At 37.1% G+C, this 23,532-nt stretch overlaps 1 protein-coding gene across 6 annotated transcripts; it reads right to left on the bottom strand.

Annotated features, from left to right (window-relative positions):
* Nucleotides 1-3,076: 3,076 nt before the first annotated feature.
* star2 (steroidogenic acute regulatory protein 2) lies at nt 3,077-21,855 on the bottom strand. 6 transcript variants are annotated; one of them, XM_073918966.1, is made up of 8 exons: nt 21,762-21,855; nt 18,116-18,406; nt 14,809-14,907; nt 14,128-14,246; nt 13,168-13,326; nt 8,004-8,188; nt 6,770-6,863; nt 3,077-4,830 (listed from the first exon to the last, which is right to left on the bottom strand). In XM_073918966.1, the coding sequence occupies exons 2-8, from the start codon at nt 18,177-18,179 to the stop codon at nt 4,729-4,731; spliced, it is 822 nt and encodes a 273-aa protein (XP_073775067.1). In that variant the 5' UTR covers nt 18,180-18,406; nt 21,762-21,855; the 3' UTR covers nt 3,077-4,728. The 6 variants fall into 6 exon arrangements, with proteins under 6 accessions (XP_073775067.1, XP_073775070.1, XP_073775068.1 ...); XM_073918969.1 differs by lacking the exon at nt 21,762-21,855 and having other exon boundaries at nt 3,077-3,435; nt 4,334-4,830; nt 13,168-13,323; nt 18,116-18,392; XM_073918967.1 differs by lacking the exon at nt 21,762-21,855 and having other exon boundaries at nt 3,077-3,435; nt 4,334-4,830; nt 18,116-18,255.
* Between the last annotated feature and the right edge of the window lie 1,677 nt (nt 21,856-23,532).

Below are 23,532 nucleotides of genomic sequence, written 5' to 3'. Positions count from 1 at the left end.
AGAGTTGACACTGACGTAACAATGTTGACATTGATAGTAACAGAGTTGAAATTGGTGGTAATAAATGACAATGTCAACATTGTTACGTCAGAGTTGAAATTGATAATAATAGTTTACATTGACGTAACAATGTTGACATTTGTAGTAACAGAGTTGACATTGACGTAACAATGTTGACATTGGTAGTAACAGAGTTGACATTGACGTAACAATGTTGACATTGATAGTAACAGAGTTGAAATTGATGGTAATAATTGACATTGACGTAACAATGTTGACATTGATAGTAACAGAGTTGACATTGACGTAACAATGTTGACATAGATAGTAACAGAGTTGACATTGTTACATCTGTCAATTATTAACGTCAATTTCAACCCTGTTACTATCAATGTCAACATTGTTACGTCAAAGTCAACTCTGTTACTATCAATGTTAACATTGTTACGTCAATGTCAATTATTACCATCAATTTCAACTCTGTTACTATCAATGTCAACATTGTTACGTCAATGTCAATTATTACCATCAATTTCAACTCTATTACTATCAATGTCAACATTGTTACGTCAATGTCAATTATTACCATCAATTTCAACTCTGTTACTATCAATGTCAACTATGTTACCATCAATGTTAACTCTCGAACCATGAATGTCAACATTGTTCCTATCAATGTCAACATTGTTACGTCAATGTCAACTGTTACTATTAATGTCAACATTGTTATGTGAATGTCAATTATTAGCCAATTTAAACTCTGTTACTATTAATGTCAACATTGTTATGTCAATGTCAATTATTAGCCAATTTAAACTCTGTTACTATTAATGTAAACATTGTTACAGTCAATTTCAACTCTGTTACTATCAATGTCAACATTGTTACGTCAGAGTCAACTCTGACGTAACAATGTTGACATTGACAGTAACAGAGTTGGAATTGACTATAACATAGTTAACATGGTAACAGAGATAACATTGACAGTAACAGAGTTGGCATTGTAATAACATAGTCGACATTAATGTAATAGTTGAATTGATGGTAACAGTTGACAATGACATCACAAAGCTGATGTTAACAGTAACAGAGTGGACACTGACTGTAACAAAGTTGATATTGATGTAACAATGTTGACATTGATAATAACAGAGTTGACATTGATGGTAATAATTGACAGTGACGTAACAATGTTGACATTAATAGTAACAGCGTTGACACTGACCTAAAGTTGACATTGTTAAAGGCAATGTCAACTTTGTTACATCGATGTATAATATGTTTATTTATAGTTTTTAAATGGTAAAAATTCAGTAAAATAACAGAGTTGACGTAATTAAATTAAAGATTGGTGAAAAAATGTAGAACAAGAATGTAGATACACACAATTTTTTAAAATAATCGAAATAACAAATAATAGAGAAAACAGATGTTTCAGTCAACTGTTGACATAAACCAGTAGAATAAACACAAGAATAAGACCATTTTCTGATGATAATTTCAGCTAAATCATTTTTTTTTTTTTTTTTTTTTGAGATAACGATTTCATTTAACACTGTAGTAGTCTTGAATGACGTGAACTATTGCTTTGAATTTGGATCAAATTAAAGTGCAACAACCTGAGCTCTTTGGACACGTCAGACTTGATTATATTGTGTCTCTGAAGCATGTCTAAGGTCTTGTCAGCGTGTTGAATGAATTCTTTGTCCTCTTCTAATACTCCTCTAAATGCCATTCTGATCATTCTCAGAGACTATTAGAGATAAAAGTTCACTGGAGAATCTCTCTTTATTAGACCCGCTCAGCTCTTTTGAGTCTGGAAATCCACAGTGGATTCACTCTGAGTCTGTCAGGCGGATGTTTCGAGATTAATGTCCATCTGCATGCGGTCAGACCGGATACATTATAATCGTCTGGATCTGTCCCGGCTGAAGGGTAAAGAGATTCTTCACCTTAAAATCATTGGTGTATTGTTGGATGTGGAGCCTGTAGGCTGCGGTTTGTCCTCTAAATGATGTTTCTGTAATGTTTCATTTTTTGCTGGCCTGTCTGCCTTATTTTAATGGAAGAGCAACCAAGGACATTTGCAGCTTTAATGCAAGATTGTGCCAAATTTATTTGCAGTAACAGAATACAAAATACAAACTCGCAGTTTTGAGATGCAGTTCACAAAATGGCAAGTAAATAATTGTGTTTGCATCTTGTAATTCTCTCTGGGAATTTTGATCTTGATTTTTTTTTTTTTTTGATTTTTTTTTTGTAAATGAACTCTCATGGAGTTCAAGTTCAGTCGTACGAAATTGTACAATTTTAAAAAAAGGAGACGTGGCACCTAACCCCACCCCTTAACCCCATCACCAATGGGTGATGAGCAAATCATACGAATAAGATCATACGAATTCATAAGAATCAGCCACTAAATCAAATATTTACGAATTGCTGTGAGATTGTGTTGGAATTGAAGGATGTAAATTCAGAATTATGAGGAAAAAACATCAAAGTTTTCCTACATAAAAGCTCATAACTCTCAGTGCATGAACTAAAGTTCATTCATTCATTCATGTTCTTGTCGGCTTAGTCCCTTTATTAATGCGGGGTCACCACAGCAGAATGAACCACCAACTTATCCAGCAAGTTTTTACACAGTGGATGCCCTTCCAGCCGCAACCCATCTCTGGGAAACATCCACACACACTCATACACTACGGACAATTTAGCCTACCCAATTCACCTGTACCGCATGTGTTTGGACTGTGGGGGGAAACCGGAGCACCCGAAGGAAACGCAAACTGAGCTGAGGTTCGAACCAGCGACCCAGCAGCCTTCTTGCTGTGAGGCGACAGTACTACCTACTGTGCCACTGCCTCGCCATGAACTAAAGTGTAGCTGTATTATACAAACTCTGCGATTGATGGAGAGACTAAACTGACTCTTGTTAAGATTCTAATTTATCAACAAAATCTGAACTGTACAACTGCTGATATGTATGACAAGCTGAAGTACATTTGTGCTCTGTTTCTCTTCCAGACAAAATACAATGATGGACATGAAGCAGAAAGACAATATAGACTGAAAGTGCAGTGAAAAATCTCTTTATTGTCATTTCAGAAGGTCAGATCAATTTCACTAGTGGCTGATTTTCTGCTTTCTTCCTTGAGTTTATTCTGTTTCCCTTCAGACACTCCATGTCAAAACCACACACAAAAAACACATCAGAAATAATTCATGAATCCATCTGATGTTGAACTTTTGACTTCTGTTTGACCGCCAAAATAACACAAAAAATTATTATAATAGAATTAGGGCTGGGGAAAGATTAACGATTAATCACATCCAAAATAAAAGTTTGTTTGGATATATAAACAAATACAGTTAAAGTCAGAATTATTAGCCCCCTTTGAATTTAGTTTCTTTGTTAAATATTTCCCAAATAATGTTTAACAGATTCAGGAAATATTCACAGTATGTCTGATAATATTTTTTCTTCTGGAGAAAGTCTTATTTGTTTTATTTCGGCTAGAATAAAAGCAGTTATTAATTTTTTAAACACCATTTTAAAGACAATATTATTAGCCCCTTTAAGCTATATATTTTTTCAATAGAGTACAGCACAAACCATCATTATACAATGACTTGCCTAATTCCCCTAACCTGCCTAGTTACCCTAATTACCCTAGTGAAGCCTTTAAATGTCTCTTTAAGCTGAACACTAGTGTCTTGAAGAATATCTAGTCTAATATTATTCACTGTCATCATGGCAAAGAGAAAATAAACCAGTGATTAGAGATGAGTTATTAAAACTATTATGATTAGGAAAAAAATTTTTGGGGGGAAAAAATAAATAGGGGAGCTAATAATTCTGACTTCAACTGTATATACAGTATAATTATTAGCTCCCCTGTTTATTTTTTCCCAGTTTGTTCTGTATACTATTGAAAAAAATATCTTAAGGGGGCTAATAATATTGACGTTAAATTATTAAAAATTAAAAACTGCTTTTATTCTAGCCAAAATAAAACAAATAAGACTTTCTCCAGAAGAACAAATATTATCAGACATACTGTGAAAATTTCCTGAATCTGTTCAACATCATTTGGGAAATATTTAAAAAGAAAAAGACTTCAAAGGGGCGAATAAATCTGGCTTTAACCATAAAATAATGTTCATTTAAATTGTATTTTGCATTAATTAATTTTAATATGTTGTCTGTTTCTGTCTGTACTAATAGTTCCTTTATATTTTTTACACTTTTTAACCACATATTTTACCTCCCTTTATATAGTTTATTTTTAAGCTCTTTAAATATTGCAAAACTAATAATTTTCCCCATGATTTATTGTTATTATTATTATGATTTTAGTTGTTATAATTTTAAGGTTATGAGTGGTTGTGTCAGCGTTTCACTGCATATCATGCTGTGTATGACTCTGTATGTGATCAATAAATATTGAATTTGATGTTTTGTGTTTGTTTTGTTTATCCAAGACACTCTTGAAAATTAAATGACAAATCTCAAGAGGATTTCCTTGTAAAATAAAGGTGTAAATAAAAAAAAAGCATGAATATATGTTATTTTTTACATTAAGGCAGTCAATTGACTTCAAATTGATTTATTTAATGTGTGTGTGTTTTTTAATGTGGTTTCTAGGTAGCGTCTCTGCACTGAGGTGTATGTTGCGTGTGTGTGTTTTCCTATATCATTGATTGGCGTCAGCGTGGTCAGAAGCTTCATCTGCTGTTGTTTTCAGCCAGTCGGCGACGCAGGTGTTTAGTAAAGTCCACCTGTGCTCGAGGAAGAGCTTTGTTCACCAGAGACTGTGGAAGCCAACCCTGAAAACACAAAACACCTTCAGATTAACACAACACAACACTGTTACTGCACTGCACTGGGGAAACATGATTTATTTTCATGCAGTTTTTGTCTTGTTTCCAGTCCACCATCTGGAGAGTATGTTTTATGTTACAGCCTTATTCCAGAATGGATTGATTTCCTCAACATTCTACACACAATCCCCCATAATGACAATGTGAACAAAGAGTTTTTGAAATTGTTGCAAATTTATGAAACATAAAAAGCTGTAAAATCAGATGTACATCAGTATTCACAGCCTTTGGTACACTCATGTCCATTCTGTCTCCACTGATCATTCTGGAGATGTCTCAGCAGCTTCATTGGAGTTCACCTGTGCTCAATTCAGCTGATGAACATGATCTGAAAAGGCTACACCTGTCTATATAAGGGCCCAGGGTTGACAGTGCATGACAAAGCACAAACCAAGCATGAGGACAAAGGGATTGTCTGTAGACCTCCAAACCAGGATTGTCTGGAGGCACAAGGTTGGGGAAGGATACAGAAACATTTCTGCTGCTCTAAAAAGTTCCAATGAGCACAGCGGCCTCCATCATCAATCAGTGGAAGATGTTTAACCACCAGGACTCCTCCTAGAGCTGGCCGGCCATCTAAGCTGAGTGATCAGGGGAGAAGAGTCAGGGAGGTGATCAATAACCTGATGGTCACTCTGTCTGAGCTCCAGCGTTCTTCTGGGGAGAGAGGAGAACCTTACAGAAGGACAACCATCTGTGCAGCAATCCACCAATCAGGCATCTGTATGGCAGAGCCGCCAGACGGAAGACACTCCCCGCCTGGAGTTTGCCATCTGAAGGACTCTCAGAGCATCAGAAACTGAACTCTCTGCTCTGATGAGACTCAAACTGAACTGTTTGGAGTGAACGCCAGGCGTTACGTTTGGAGAACAGCAGGCGGCGCTCATCAGCAGGCTAACAGCATCCCTACAGTGAAGCATGGTGGTGTTGGCATCATGCTGTGGGGATGTGTTTCAGCAGCAGGAACTGGAAGACTAGTCAGGATAGAGGGAAAGATGAATGCAGCGATGTACAGAGACATCTTGAATGAAGACCTGCACAAGAGTGCTCTCCACCTCAGACTGGGGCGACGCTTCATCTGCCAGCAGGACAATGACCCAAAGCACACCGCCAAAATATCAATGGAGCGGCACAACAACAACTCGGGGAATGTGCTTGAGTGGCCCAGCTAGAGCCCAGACCTAAATCCTATTGAACATCTCTAGAGAGATCTGAAAATGGCTGTACGCCATCACTTTCCATCCAACCTGATTACCTTGAGATGTCCTGCAAAGAGGAACGGGCAGAAATTCCCAAAGACAGGTGAGCAGAGCTTGTGGCGTCATATTTAAGAAGACTTGAGGCTGTAATCACTGCCAAAGGTGCATCAACAAAGTGTTAAGCAAAGGCTGTAACACTGATGTACATCTGATTTATCAGCTTTTTTATTTTTAATAAATTTGCAACGATTAAAAAACTCTTTGTTCACATTGTCATTATGGGGGATTGTGTGTAGAATGTTGAGGAAATCAATCAACTTAATCCATTCTGGAATAAGGCTTTAACATAAAAACATGTGGGAAAAGAGAAGCGCTGTCAATACTCTCTGGTTGCACTGTATCTATAGTTTATGTAATAATGGTGTTAGAGGTTCAAAATCGAGCTTAAAAAACAACTAAATGAGATCAGCCCTCATGAAAACAAACAAAATAAAAGATTACTATTTTATTGGAGTAATTTTAGAAAAGTCACCAAATTTCAACATAATCTTTTTTTTCTGCTGTTAAATTGGTGCGCAGGTGACCTGTACGTCAACAGGAGGGTTCTTCAAACAATGGATTAAAAGAAAAGTTCCTCTGATGTTGAGTTTTGAGAGTGAATTTTGGGGGGATGTCATGTCTTGTACCTTGACGTCCATGTTGAGCAGCCAGGTGAAGCGGCTGCGGTGCGGAGCATCCTGAAGTGGCTGTAGGATGATGCAGGTCGGTCCATCTTCAGCCCTACACACACGCACGCACGCACACACACACACACAAACATACACACACATTTATAGACTCAATCACTGCAGATTATGTTCAATTATAGCAAGAGTTCAGCACAAATTAAATTCAGTCCAGTTTCATCGACCAGAACCTGTGTGTGTGTGTTAATACATCTTACCCTGTTCACCTGTGTGTTTTGGCTTAAAAATCTAATTGGATTGAGGCTGAAGGGAGAAAATGATCATTGATTTTTGGGAAAGGCTGTCCTTTATCTTGGATAAATCCCTGGTAACACACTGAATTGCTGGATTTGGGCAGTGTGCAAAAAAAAAAAAAGTGAAAAAAAAAAGATTTTACAATAAAACATTTGTGGTTTTGAACCAATAATTGTAAAGTAAATATATAGCGTACAGTACACAGTAAAGCAGCTGCTTGAATTGATCTGTTGTGGGGATTCTACAGTTGCTATGGTAACAACTATAGTAATTGATCTGTTGTGGTGATTCTACAGTTGCTATGGTAACACAACAACTATTGTAATTGATCTGTTGTGGTGTTTCTACAGTTGCTATGGTAACACAACAACTATAGTAATTTATCTGTTGTGGGGATTCTACAGTTGCTATGGTAACAACTATAGTAATTGATCTGTTGTGGTGATTCTACAGCTGCTATGGTAACACAACAACTATAGTAACTGATCTGTTGTGGGCATTCTACAGTTGCTATGGTAACACAACAACTATAGTAATTGATCTGTTGTGGGCATTCTACAGTTGCTATGGTAACACAACAACTATAGTAATTGATCTGTTGTGGGCATTCTACAGTTGCTATGGTAACACAACAACTATAGTAACTGATCTGTTGTGGGCATTCTACAGTTGCTATGGTAACACAACAACTATAGTAACTGATCTGTTGTGGGCATTCTACAGTTGCTATGGTAACATAACAACTATAGTAACTGATCTGTTGTGGGCATTCTACAGTTGCTATGGTAACACAACAACTATAGTAATATAAACAGATGACCAATGATTGTTGTTTCCTAAAACTATAAGGTATATTATATTACAATACACCACAGTTCACTATAGTAAACAGTAAAGGATACTACACTGTTAGTACACTATTAAAGTATGCACTGTTTACCTGACGAAGCCCGGCTGTGGTGGCAGAGACTCAAACCGCGTCGCAGCTCCTCCCAGATAAACACATGATTCGCTCTTGGACGAATGTCTGACGCTCAGGAAATCCCGCTGGCCAATGAGGTTCCCCGCAGTTTCCGCTGACACTTCGTGCGTTACCAAGGTGTTTCCCCCCACGTGTTTCAGAACCTGCGACGTGTGTTAAGAAGATCATATTTACAGGATCAACACTACATTCTGTGAGTTTATGTGTTGACAACACTTCAGAGAGAAACTACATCAAGTGGAAAAGAGCACAGTAGATTATTATTTACTTTTAATACAACAAAATATTTCCTCATGCTGTAACAAATGTTATCACTTTATTTTGATGGTCTGTTTGTTAAATTTAAGTTTAATTGCATCTACATGCCAACTAATTCTCATTAGATTATCAGTAGACTTAGTGTAAGTTGACATGTACTTGCAAAGTCTCTTAAAGTCAGTTAAATGTCTGTTGAAAGAGCAGTATCAGCAGATGTTAAGCAGACAGTCTACTAATACTCGAATGAGCCATCATAATAAAGTGAAACCCAAATGTTTTTCAAATGCACGATGTAACATTAGCAACATGTCATGAAATCACTATATTAATATATAATATCTAGATTCAATATTTACAGAGTTGATGTCTAAATTATTCACCCTCCTGTGTTAAAAATATTTTTCCCTAATGGAGAGAATATAAACAAATAGATAGATAGCTAAATAATCTGCCAATGGGGTGAAAAATATAAGCAAGGCAATTTTTTTTTTTTGTATAGCACACTTCGTACACAATGGTAATTCAAAGTGCTTTACATAAACAAGAATAAAAGAAACGAGAACATAAAAACAAAAAACAAATAAAAAAATATTAAAAACAGATTGCTTTCCAGTGCTGGGTTGCAGCTGGATTGGCATCCGCTGTGTAAAAAGTGCTGGATGAGTTGGCGGTTCATCCCGCTGTGGCAATCCCAGATTAATAAAGGGACTAAGCCAAAAAGAAAATGAATTAATTAATAAAAACAGATAAAAATTTGTTAAAACAGGTTTATTATCTTAATTCAAAAGAAAAAAAAAAACTAGCTTAATCCCTAGATTAAATTCTAACTCTAACCCTAACCCTAACTCTAACTCTGACCCACCAGCTAGCTCTCTGCAACCCTCACATGGTCGCCCACTAAAGCTACGCTGCGCCCGGTCAGTACCTGGATAGGAGACCACATGGGAAAGCCAGGTTGCTGCCAGAAGTGGTGTTAGTGAGGCCAGCAGAGGGCGCTCAACCTGTGGTCTGTGTGGGTCTTAACACCCCAGTATAGTGAAGGGGACTCTATACTGCTCAGTCCGCCTGTTAAGTGGCGACGTGTTTGTGACGTATGTAATACTGTTTCCAGGTCCAAGCCGCCATTCATTTGAGTGGAGAAATCATTCGTTTATGATTCGTTTTATTCCGATCACACATTAAAGTTAATTTTACATAAAGTCATAGTGTACACAACAATCTCTGGGCTTGCTGCGTAACAAATACCAAAAATGTAACAATTTATAAAACAATGAATGACTTTCTGGCCATCGGATATTAGGCATGGACATATATACTGCCATCGGGATTTTAGAAAGTATTAAATTGCTTTGTAAACGTTTATTATTATCATTTCATGAGTCTCCCCTTTCAGTTGAATAGAGCGCTTGGACCCGGAAGCCGCTTCGCGTGACGTCACACTTAACAAGCAGGTAAGCGCTGTCTTTCAGATGAGATGCTAAATCGAGGTCCTGACTCTCTGTGGTCGTTAAAAAAAAAAGAGTAGGGGTTTCACCCCTGGGAAATTTGGCCACTGGCCTCCATCCATCATGGCCTCCTAAACCTCCCCATATCATTACTGGCTTTATCACTCTATCTCCTCTCCACCAATCAGCTGGTGTGTAGTGTGCTGTCTGGTGCAATATGGCTGCTGTCGCCTCATCCAGGTGGATGCTGCACACTGTTGCTGGACGAGGAGATTCCCCCCAATGTGTGTAAAGCACCTTGAGTGTTCAGAAAGCGCTATATAAATGTAAGGAATTACTATTATTATTTCACTTACACTATTGGCAGATTATTTTGCTTGTTTAAATTTAAAAAAGTACTTAAGTTTGACTCATTATTTATTAAAACAACACAGTGGCTGTTTCTCAATATGCGTTCTTCAGCGGTCTTGCGTCCTCGTGTTACGGCATCATCATTTGCCAAAGTTCAGTTGCAATATTTCAAGACCACAAGAACGGAGGACGTGTGGAAGTTCACAGATGTGTTCTTGATATCGAGGACGCACCGATGCAGACTTGAGTACCGCACTCACTCTAGAAGTCCCAGAAGTCATTGCGACTGGAGGTGGGAAGCGCAGCATTTTATATACAGTAGGTTTATTAATAAAGGTCAGAAATTTGACTTATTTATCTGAGGAGTTTCCCCTTAATGACATGGTGAAAGTAAAAATTACCATGAACATCTTAATAAAGGAATAAACACATTAAGGGTGTTTATTTGCTGAATTTCATATTAAAACCTGTTTTATTTATATAGTGCAGCGCATATTTATAGTGTTTTTATGCAGAATATATATTTTGAAAGGGGGAAAAACAATAAATGGTTGTATAAATGCTGTAATGTTTAAGTTTCCATTAAAAATGTGTGAAGGTCATGTGACCATCAGGAAGAACTCAGCATCTCATTTCTCAAAGCACGCGTTTTACATTTACATTTAGTCATTTAGCAGACGCTTTTATCCAAAGCGACTTACAAATGAGGACAAGGAAGCAACTTATACAATTATAAGAGCAACAATGAATAAGTGCTGTAGGCGAGTTTCAGGTGTGTAAAGTCCAAGAAGGAAAGTATTAGTACTTTTTTTTTTTTTTTTGGGTACAGATATCCAGAGAGGCAATTGCAGATTAGGAAGTGAAGTGGAGACTAAATAGTTGAGTTTTTAGTGGTTTCTTGAAGACATCGAGTGACTCTGCCGTTCTGATGCAGTTAGGGAGTTCATTCCACCAACTGGGCAGATTGAATGCGAGAGTTCGGGAAAGTGATTTCTTCCCTCTTTGGGATGGAACCACGAGGCGACGTTCATTCACAGAACGCAAGTTTCTGGAGGGCACATACATCTGCAGAAGTGAGAGCAGATAAGAAGGAGCAAAGCCAGAAGTCGCTTTGTAGGCAAACATCAGAGCTTTGAGTTTGATGCGAGCAGCAACTGGCAGCCAGTGCAAACGGATGAGCAGCGGAGTGACATGTGCTCTTTTAGCTTCATTAAAGACCACTCGTGCTGCTGCGTTCTGGAGCAGCTGAAGAGAATTGATAGAGTCAGCTGGAAGCCCGGCTAGTAGAGAGTTGCAGTAATCGTTTTCTGTTCTCGTGGTCTCCCGAGTTCGTTCTTCTGATGTGACCTGGCAAAACCGGTCTTCACAAGAACGCAAGTCCATTCTCTGCGTTCTTGGAATTGAGAAATGGAAAATACTTCTTGATTTAAGAATTACTTGATATTTTGACAAGAAACAAGACAAAAACTCTAATTAAGAAATGAACGATTTGCTGTGGAACCTTTCACCGGATGTAACCCCTCATACAGCACATTTGGCTTAGAGTGGGAACCATAGCGGTAACCCTCCCGTTTTTCCCGGGATTCTCCTATATTTTACTGTTCCATCCCGTTATCATCCCATAAAGGCATTTTCCCGTATTTCTCCCCTGTTTTCAGTCTTTCTTTGAACAGCCGAGCCTCCCTATACGCAACCCATACCGCCGAACCACCAGGGGTCGCCCCTTGCTTAAAACGTGAGTCTTCTGTGCTTTTGCTTTGTTTAGGAATGAAAGAACTTATAAATAAATGTTAAAATTGGCGCGATTCCATTTCCTTTAGATTACAGGTCCCGTCGCCCCTCCTATACAATCCTCGAAACAGTCATATAGCAGTGCGTGACTGTCAGCTGACGAGCTCCATAGGGAAATAAACAGACGCTGTTTCCCAAACGGATTCTGTACACACGATTTGAACCGGAGAGAAAGTCTGGCTTTTGGGTGCGTGTTTAAACAGACATACACACATAATTAATGATAATAACGTACAGGGCCGGAGTGGGACTCTTTTTCAGCCCTAGAGTTTCAAGCCTCGGACCGGCCCACCTCAGTTCATGACTGACGATATTAAAATAAGGTCATTTCCAATTCAGTTTCTAATTACACTATCACGTCTTTTTTTGAGAAAACAGCTGCTTTAGAACTTCAAATGTTCTACAACCCTTACAGTATTATATGTCTTAACAATAAAAATGAAAAAACAAATACCATACTCAGACGAGGATCAAACCCGGGTCAGCAGCGTTGTAATCTAGCATGCTAACCACTGGACCACAACAATTGTATAATTAGAAATAACTCATCTAAGTTTTAATATCATTAACCTGCAGGCTGGTCATATTTGAAAAGAGCAGAGCTGTGGTAAAATAATGAGTAAGAAGACTGTGGTCAAGTAAATAAATTAATTAATTTAAAAAGTGTGACTGCTGGGAGCAACAGATTCTGGAGCTAGGGACACCGGCCCCCACGGCCAAAAAACGGACCGGCACACCGGGAATTCTCCCGGTCCTCCCAATTAGCCAATCCGGGCCTGATAACGTATAAGGATGTCGATCTTGGTGTTTTTCCAAACACAACTAATTTCGTCTTAAATGAGCATAAAAGGAAAACAGTAAAGGAAAGCAGTCAAATGCTTTCATTATAATGTTAGATGTGTGCATTTTTAAAGTGACACCTATTATTTAATGTAAAAAAAAAATCTAAATAAATGAGAGATTCATTGGCTGCTCTTTAATCAGAATGTGTGAGTTATACAGTAGAGAAACGGCTAATGAGATTTGACAGCTTAGTTCTATTTCATTATAATAGCTATTAATTTTAATAAGCTGAACTGTTTGCTAATGTATTTACTGCTAATGTGTATATTTATTTTATTATAATTGTTTTATAATATATAGGGATTGGGGGAATCCCTTATTATGGTGGGCATATGCCTTATTTTCACATCCCAATGTTGACAGGTGTGATGGGAACCCTGAAAACTTCATTTTAGTTTTTTTTAAAGTGATATACTAATGATAAAGAGTCTGACCGTGATGCGTCTGATGCTGGGGTTCCACTCATGCATCTCCTCCACCCTGAAGAACAAAATGTCATGCAGTTCATCTGCAGTCGCGTCCAGATCAGCCTCCAGGCGGAAAACCTTCCTGTTCCCCGTCAGGACTTTACTATAGATCACATCTCCGTTCTTCTGAAGGGAAGAAGACATTCAGCATTAGCTGTGTATACATATGAAGAATTGCAGATGTGCAGTTTTTCTTATCAGATAAGGCTCAGGAGAAAACGTAAGTATTTTACGTTTTGCCAGTTTAGAGGCTAATTCATGCGAATTCATACGAGTTTAGCGGTACGAAATTGTACGATTTTAAAAAGGAGGCGTGGCACCTAACCCCACCCCTAACCCCAAGCGTCATTGGGTGATGAGCAAATCGTACTAAATTGTATGAATTAGATTGCACGAATTCAAACGAATTAGCTACTAAATCAAAAAGTTACGAATTGCCGTGAGATTGTGTTGGTTTATTGTACTCAGATAAGTGCATATGTTTTCAAATTTGCCTTGGCAGTGAGTATTTTTCATGCGATAATATAATATTCATTCATTCATTTTCCTTCGGCTTAGTCCCTTTACTCATCAGGGGTCGCCACAGGGGAATTAACCGCATATTCATAGTTCCAGCCACAACCCAGTACTGGAAAACACCCATACACACTCATTCACACTCATACACTATGGTCAATGTAGTTCATCAATTCCCCTATAGCGCATGTGTTTGGACTGTGGAGTAAACCGGAGCACCCGGAGTAAACCCACGCCAACACGGGGAGAACATGCAAACTCCACACAGAAACACCAACTGACCCAGCTGGGACTTAAACCAGAGACCTTCTTGCTGTGAGGCCACAGTGCTAGCCTCTGAGCCACCGTACTGCCCCTTACAAAATAATAGTTGTATGTAAACGTATATTAACATTGAGGAGTGTGTTTCACCTCCGCCGTCTCCAGTGTCCAGCCGTCTCTGTTCTCCACGATCTGCAGAGCTTCATTCAGAGCCGCTTCTCCCTGCTTCTGATAAAACACATCATCTTCATCTGCCAGAGCTGCTGATCCTGAAACACACACACACACACACACACACACACACACACTTCAGCATTTACCACAGTTACTGCAAAAAACATCACATTTAAGATCAGATCAGAGGATCAGAAGAGCTTTATTCATTCATTCATTGTCCTTTGGCTCAGTCTCTTTATTAATCAGGGGTCGCCACAGCAGAATGAACCGCCAACTTATCCAGCATTTGTTTTACACAGCGGATGTCCTTCCAGCTGCAACCCAGTATTGGGAAACACCCATACACACTCATTCTCACACACACATACACTACGGCCAATGAAGTTAATCAATTCCCCTATAGCACAAGTGTTTGGACTGTGGGGGAAACCGGAGCACCCAGAGGAAACCCACACCAACAAGGGGAGAACATGCAAACAGAAACACAGGCTGACCCAGCCGAGGCTCGAACCAGTGACCTTCTTGCTATGAGGCCACCGTGTCACAGAAAGAGCTTCATAGCAGGTATATTTACACTTGCAGGTATATTCATTTACACACATGAGGAATTTGTTTTCAGAGACAAACACACAGATAATAAGTAATGCTGCTCACTGTGTGTGTGTCTGATGGAGCTGCGTGCAGGAAAGCTGAATCTGTTCTGCAGAAGTCTGAACTCCTGACCAAACACTGCGAGAGCTGCACGCTGCAGACCTGGAGAACACACACACACACAGATATAACACACACCCTCACACAGATCAATCAATCAATCAATCAATCAATCAATCAATCAATCAATCAATCAATCAATCAATCAATCAATCTATCTATCTATCTATCTATCTTTCTATCTATCTATCTATCTATCTATCTATCTATCTATCTATCTATCTATCTATCCATCCATCCATCCATCTCTGTCTGTCTGTCTGTCTGTCAATCTGAGCATGTCACTTGCTCAAAATGGAGAGCTCATTTCTCAAAAGCAAGTATTGATGTCAATGAAAGTTTCAGTGCCATCAAGATGAAAAGTCCTGACACCATTGTTTATGAACAAGATAGTCAAATGGCTGTTATGTTTTCATTATGACACTTTACTCTGGACATTTTTTCAGTGCAAAAACAGTCAGATGTTGGTGACACTTCCTGTAAATGCTCAATACAGCTCTATATACTATCTGCACAGCCATTAGAAAACTACAGTAAAGTCAGACATCACTGCATTTAGTGAGGTGTCTGAGTACAAGACACTAAATATGTATGTTTCACATGTTTACTGCATTTGCTCTTTACAATCCTAATTTATTCACAGCGCTGTGCAAAATAATAATCACACCCTTATTTACAACAAACATACACTTCCTCTGGGTAGAGCTGTGCACAACTGTAGACAATACTGCAGAACATATTGGAACTGAGCCTACAACACACACAGGTCTGGAAATCATTCATCAAATTGTTCAATTTTAAAGACATTTTCAGGAAAGTAAAGATTTAAATTTGTTTTATAAAATTTGCTTGACAGATTTTGACAACAAGTTCAACATTTTTGTATGTAATGACTCCAGTAATGAAATGAGGACTGTTAGTTTTATATGGAGTGACTATTCAGCAAAAGTTGAGTTCATTTTGACTGACATGACATAAGCAGATGATAATGTTCTAAACAGCAGAGAGTTTTATGAAAGCAGTTGATGCATGTCTGAAAGCATTCGCAATTTGTTGGAAGGAATGAGAAACTGCTACTATGATGTGCACAAATGACTGATTGTTTTGAGAAATGCCTGAACTGTTGTGCAAATGTAAATAGTGTTGAGAGAAATGCAGCAAAGCCACTGAGAAAAACTGTAATATAAAGTGGGACCGAAATGGTTTTGTGTGTCAATTAGCTTTTTTTGTGGAGGAGGGTTGTCGGAGGCTCAGGGAATGGTCTTTTGTTGTTTGTTACTTTTGTTGTTGGTTTTTAATTTCTTTTGTTCTGTTCTAGGGTTCTTTTTTCAAATGACATGTCTACATTATAGGAATGTGCTGTGATGAGGAAAATATATGTTTAGTTTTATGTGCCTTTCCAGAGACTATATGACTAATTGGTTGCCAATATACTTATGGATGATATGATGTTTCCCTTTTTTTCCATCTATCTGCTGGCTTATTAGTAAGGATTACTATAATTTCTACAACTCATTGCACATTTTTGTAAAACTTGCCTTTAACTATGTCTGTAAAAGCACATTGTATAATCATTTTGATAACCTTAAATAAACATGTTTAAAAAATAATTAAATAAACAAATAAATAAATAAATAAATGTATATATATTTATTTGATGCATGTCCAAAAGCATTCGCAATTTGTCAAGCAAATTTTATATATATAAAAAATTATATATATATATATATATATATATATATATATATATATATATATATATATATATATATATATATATATATATATATATATATATATATATATATATATATACATATACATACATACATACATATATATGTATATATATATATATATATATATATATATATATATATATATATATATATATATATATATATATATACACACATACATATATATATACACACATACATATATATATATATATATATATATATATATATATATATATATATATATATATATATATATATATATATATATATATATATATATATACATATACACACACACACATACATATATGTATATATAAATTTTTTTAATATATAAAATTTGCTTGACAAATTGCAAATGCTTTTGGACATGCATCAAATAAATATATATATATATTTAATATTAAAATTTTTTAAATATATATAGCATTTGCTTGACAGATTTTGACCACTAGTTCAATGTAATGACTCCATTAATGAATTAAGGACTTTTAGTTTTATTTGGAGTGAATATTCAGCATTCACAAGTTCAGTTCATTCTGACTGACATGACTTCTTGAGCACTTGATGCATGTCCGAAAGCATTCTCAATTTGTTGGAAGGAATGAGAAACTGCTACTAGGATGTACACAAATGACTAATTGTTCTGAGAAATGCCTGAACTGTTGTGCAAATGTAAATAGTGTAGAGACAAATGCACCAAAGCCACTGAGAAAAAACTGTAAATGAGAATTGACTTCAGTTCTGATCAACAAGCCATATGCAATTAGTTTTTGTCCAAACTACAGACAGATGCACGTACTGTTTGCACACATGATGTGCCAAAGCATTTGCAATTGGCATAGATCAATAAGAAATGCCACTCTGAAGTGAATAAGCTAATTGTTCAGAGATCTAAACAATGATTTCAATCAAGGATTGAGCCAAAGCAGTTGAGAAAAACTGTAATTGATAATATTAATAATAATTATGATGACATACAGTATTTTAGGCCCTATGCTGGCATTAAATGTTTTTCTGGTGATTAATTGCTGATGTATGCACACATTTATTACAGTATTGACCTGAGCTGCAGTAAAGATTACAGTAACAGTTATAAGAATAAAAAATACTTTGTGCATTGCTTTATTGTATATGCATGTTTGCTATATACGAGTATATCTTTACCTTAATTTCTGTTTAACAGAGAGCAGATTTCTTCAATACATTTCATCACATAATGATTCATTTCTAATAACTGATTTATTTTATCTTTGCCATGATGACAGCACATAATACTTGCTTAAGGGGCTAATAATATTGACCTTAAAATGGCTTTGAAAAATTAAAATCAGCTTTTATTTATAGCCGAAATAAAACAAATAAGACTTTCTCCAGAAGAAAAAATATTATAGGAAAAACTGTGAAAATATCCTGAATCTGTTCAACATCATTTGGGAAATATGTAAAAACAGAGAGAAACTTCACAATAATTTTGACTCCAACTGTATGTATATAATCAGCATTACCTGCCATACTGCGCACATGAGGATAGGAGATCCCACAGCAGAGCTTGAGGACGGCCGGCAGCATGATGAAGATGAAGATGGAGGAGATGGAGACGGCGGACAGCAGGAGGACGAGGGACAGCTTTATAGAGCGGCTGAAGGACAGAAGTGAAGATAAGAGCTCTGTTTCTGAGATAGCCTGAGTTCAGCTCGACACAAGGACACATTCAGCAGCAGCAGGAGGAGAAATCTGCTCTCAGAGGCTGATAAAAGCTGGAGCACACACTCCTACTTTGGAGATGTTTCAGAGGTCTGCAGAGGAATACATACTTATTATTCAGCTTTAAATAATGTTTGAGATGTTTTGAGCTGGTTGCATGCTTGTATATATTTTGTTTTATTGCACTTTAGTACCCACAGGGGATGCTTGCAAGTGCTTTAGAAATACAGTTGAGTTGAATTGAGATCTTTCCCTTGAGTGTGTAGTGAAACAGCACACAGATAAGGTGCTCCAACTCTCTGAAACTGACCCTTTTGGGCTTTGATCCTAATCATGGTGTTTTGGTGACTGTCGCTTTAAATTCAAATCAGATTGTGCCGTTTTCATAAGAGGGCGGAGCTACAGACGCCTGGGTGTCATCACCTGTTGCTGTTCATTTGTGCTTCACCTAACTCAGTGGTTCCCAAAGTGAGGGTAAGGACCCCCCCTCGCAGGGCCGGCCCAAGGCCTAAGCAGGATTTTATTTGGGGCCCCTTTGGTGCAAACAACAAGACAAATTATCGTCAATCCTTGATAATTCGCACACTATAAATTTAAAACACACATTATCGATTTTATTCGCTGTAGCTGTGTTGCTTACATCATAAAATATATGTTTTAAGACAATTCTAAATATTATTCTGCAGAAACAACTTCCTATTGATCCAACATTTTATATGACTACTTGCCACAAATCTAAATAATTAGACACAAAACATTAATATGGGCTGGCAGAAACTTATTTTTATTATTATTCAGGCACAAGACGCTGGCAAACAGTCAAACATAGTGACAATAAAGATACATATTTTTAAATTGGATATAAATGTTAACACTGAAAAAAATTCATATTGTATATTGTAGTTCAAATAACTTAAAACATCTATTTAAATTAAAATCAAACTAAATTAGGAAGCATTTTCTAGACATACTCGCATATCAATCAAATTAGTAAATACGTACAAAAATTGTTCAGTTTTCAGAAATAATTCTAAATTAAGTGAGTTTTTTTTTTTTGGAAAACAAATTTATCTGCCAATGAGATCAGTAAAATAATCTTATTTAAAACCTAAAACGCAGATTATTGAGCTTTTTTAAATGAAAAGTCCACATAATTTTGACTAAAAATCCTTCTAGAAAATGTTTATTGGTTTAAGAATTTTTAGATATTTGGACTAAAAATCACACAAAAACTATAAGAAAATCATTTTTGCAGTGTATTTACCAACTGTCAATTGTATAAATCAGAAGCTTATTTTTTTTATCACCAAGTTCATGAAAAAGCATTTTGCTGCTGTTCCGGGCACTGCTTTTGGCGGAGTTAAAAAGTTTGAGCACATAAGAAGTTGCACTGGCCGCGGGCACACGCGAGCGATATAGCGAAGTGAAAGCGCGTCTGTTAGAAAGAAACTAGTGGCAAATTCAGGGGAGCTGGATGTCTGAAACACACAAATACATTGGCTCAGCTTGGACAGAAGAATGTGTCTGTATGCCTGAGATATTCACCATTGCAATGGCTCAATCAGTGGTTTACATGACGCTGGTGTATGTCTTATGATCCGCCATTATGGGAAGCGCCACCTTGTGGCGGTTGGGTGTACTGTAGCTAAAGCGGTTATCTGGGGTCCGTTCTTCGTACGTGGATTACTCAGTTAGCTGGATTTGGATATTGACGATTTGACACGATCCAGGATCGTTTCGTTCTTCAAAGCTGATCCGAGAGTTGTTGTCATGGCAACAGATCTGCTAGGTCAAACCTGATAGGCAGCAGGTTCAAATCATATAAACAGGATTAGATCGGCTCAGTTCAAGCAAAGATAATACAGAAAGTATGTTCCGAATTCTGATATTTTCTTACAGTAAAAGTTATATACACTTGGGAAAATAGTAGTTTTTAACTATATATATAAAGTTATAGTCATTAATAAAATAAATAAAGTTTTACATATTAATAAAACGTATGCAATCTGCACCCTCGAAATGAAAATACAAAGACTGCCACCTGGTGGTGCACAGAGAAAACTTATTGATATGAACTTTTTAGATCGCTTTAGTACAAATTGTGTATAATAGAAATGCACAATATGTGACTTTTTTTAAAAGCAATAATACATTTATGCAGTCATAAACATGTTTTGACAGTTAATATCCCGGTGATTTGATGCTTCACAAAAGTTTCAGACGCCTTTACCAATATCAAAATGTTTTTGGAAACAACCAGTTATTCTTTACACCAATTAAAAAAACGGCTTCTATAATAAAGAAAATCTTTTCTAAATGTAGAACTAAATACATTGATTTGCATTGAAATACATGATGAATACTCTTGTCTTGACAAATGAAAGTGTAAAGCTGCAGCTCACAACAAATGTGAAGTTACTGCGTGTCATATTTAACAAGCCGTTTACTGCTAATGTGATGTAATTTTGCTCACATGGATAATTGAATATTAATCAGATGATGTCATTACGCTGCTGTGCCGTCAGCCAATCGTTGCATTGCTGATCATGATTTCGAGGATCGATAGATCTGTCCTTAACAACACACGCAGCGATCTCAGATCAGTTCATCCAGACATTCTAATCTGATTCGCCAACTTGTTTGAAGAACCAAATTAGCGAGAGATCAGTTATCAAGATGAACAGATCCAGGATCTGCCAAATCATCTTAGATCATTTAAGCGAGGTACGAAGAACGGACCCCTGCTGCAGTCGGTATTGAAAACAGATTAATTAAATCAGATCTTTTGTACATTTAGGTAAATATCTTGGCGCCTGAGTATGTATCGCGCTCAGAAATAACACTATAAATAGGCATATATTTTGTCCCACCACTAATCCACAACTCAACAAACTAAAACCAAAGTCACACAATAATTTCAAGCACTCTTGGGGGCCCCCTGGTGGCCACGGGGCCCTAAGCACCCGCTTAGTTCGCGGGCTAGCTCTGCCCCCTCGGGAACAATAAGGAGGTGGGTGGGGGGGGGGGGGGTCGCTTGGTGATTTGAAAAAATCAAATTAATTTTATTAAACCATTAGAATAACCATATTTTATACATGACCTATAGAATATAAAAAATGATAGTTACATTAAAAATGAAACAACAACATGCAAATAAAAAGCCATCAGCCTTTCATTTTTTTCATTGATTGTGACCCCCAGCGTAATTACTTTAAAGTATATATATATATGAGCAATATCACACGAGTAGCAGTGTTCTATGGCTGTATATCAGCACTGGTGGGAGGTGTGCGTTAGCACGAGGCTGCAGGCAGCGCTGATATACAGCCATAGCGCACTGCTACTCGTGTGATATTGCGTTTATACAACAGTTCGACGGCACAATCTTTTACATAAAAAAGAAAATCAAACACAGAAAGTTTAAAACCCTTTTGTATGAGGAACTACTTTCTTCTGCCATTCATTCACATCTGCAGCTGACATCAGATGTTTGAATGATTCTCTATAGCGTAATGTGAAGCGGCGCTTCTGGTTTGTGGCCCCCTTAAGGTGATGACAGAACAGCAAAATTTGCTCACATTTTAAGATTATAAGGCTGAACGTGACATGAAATGCCATCCATCTACAGAGATTTCTCACCAGACTGCTGTTGTGTTTGCGCTAAGGAGGAACGAGGCTGAATCCTGCTTCTTATTGACTCTATCCGGTCCACCTTAAAAACCACAAGGCTTCCGTTTTTCTGCTTTTCATTCGCGCTCAAGAGAACACAATGTGCAAGGGCTTATTATGTGGTTCTGGCGCCATCTTGTCGATAGACAACGTCAATCATCAGGCCGCCGACGAGCTCTCAGAAATTGTAAATATTTTAAAATAGGCACTGTTTTTACAAATAAATTGCATATGCAATCTAAACAACTACAATATCTACTAGAAAAGCCTCACAAGTATATTTTGTTGTCTAACCGCAGTAATATTCGTCAAACTGTAGAGTTTGCCTGTTGCTGGCTGTATGTGGGTGGAGTAATACACGAAGGGTAAAGAGGCTGTACGGATGCTGATATTATATATATATACATATATGTCACATGCAGCAAACACCTTTACGACACTCACATACATAAAAAAATAGGGCCATGACTTAGAGCATGCAGGGCTACCTAAATAAATAGGCAATACAATAGACAGATGATCACTTTGTCCTGTTCAAATATAATTTAAAAAACTAATGAAAGAAAAAAAGCAGGAGAAAGAATGCCGCTTTGAAACGGAAGCTTATTCTATCAACGTGCTTTAATCCTTTCATTTCAGGGTTCTATTAGGACTAATTAAGGAACTAATTATAGACTTCATAATTCATTATTAAAGTATACACTGCAAAAAAATGCTTTTCTTACTTAGATTTTTTGTCTTGTTTCTAGTCCAAATATCTAAAAGTTCTTAAATCAAGAAGCATTTTATAGACGTAAAACATATTGTCTTGTTTTAAGAAAAAAACTGACAAAATGAAGTGAGTTTTTTCTTAAATCAAGCAAAACAATCTGCCAATGGGGTCAGCAAAATAATCTTACAACAAAATTATTTTGCTGAACCAAAAAAATGTTATGCATGCCCACCTATAATATATATATATATATATAAATCCACCTTAGAGGATATTGAGGGTCAAGAGTCATTAGCATTGCTATTTTGGGGGGTTGCAGGCTGAAAATTTTGGGACCCCTGATCTAAAACTCCACATCTATAATCCTCTTAGTCTATACTGACATTATCTTCAGCAGCTCAAACACTCTAATGGCTAATGGACAGACGGCTGCTTCTCACTCAGGGCTGCTGTTTATGCTAATGAGATGGGCTCTAGTGGGCGGGGCTTTAACCCTCTGATGACACGTACAAAGTGAGAACGTCAATCAGGTGTTTCATTCATCAAGTCTGATCATAAACAAATGCAATTAAATCATGTTGGCCATTAGAGGCTGGAGGTATTCACACACTGCTGACACACAACTGGAGTTAAACAACTTATACAAGTGATTTCTGCATAATAGAGGTCCTTTAAGTGAAACAAGAGTAAGCATATTTATTAATAATTATAAGTGATTTCTCTTCGAGGTGTTTAAGGCTTGCATAATTAGCAGTGAGTGAGGACGAGTTCAGCAGAGCGACTCTAACACTGACCTTAACCTGATTAAACCCTGAGAGAAACCTTCACCCTTATAAC

Source organism: Danio rerio, chromosome 12 (genome assembly GCF_049306965.1).
Source record: "Danio rerio strain Tuebingen ecotype United States chromosome 12, GRCz12tu, whole genome shotgun sequence".
Classification (NCBI taxonomy): Eukaryota; Metazoa; Chordata; class Actinopteri; order Cypriniformes; family Danionidae; genus Danio; species Danio rerio.
This window is presented reverse-complemented; position numbering and strand designations above follow the sequence as displayed.

Bases quoted from the DNA above. Each gene is read 5' to 3' on its own strand.
- star2 (XM_073918966.1), bottom strand. From the start codon at position 18,179: ATGCTGCCGGCCGTCCTCAAGCTCTGCTGTGGGATCTCCTATCCTCAT. The intron at 14,247-14,808 runs GTGAGCAGCATT...TGTGTGTTTCAG, and splicing joins CTCCATCAGACACACACACA to GATCAGCAGCTCTGGCAGAT. The intron at 6,864-8,003 runs GTAAACAGTGCA...GCGTGTGTGTAG, and splicing joins CCACAGCCGGGCTTCGTCAG to GGCTGAAGATGGACCGACCT.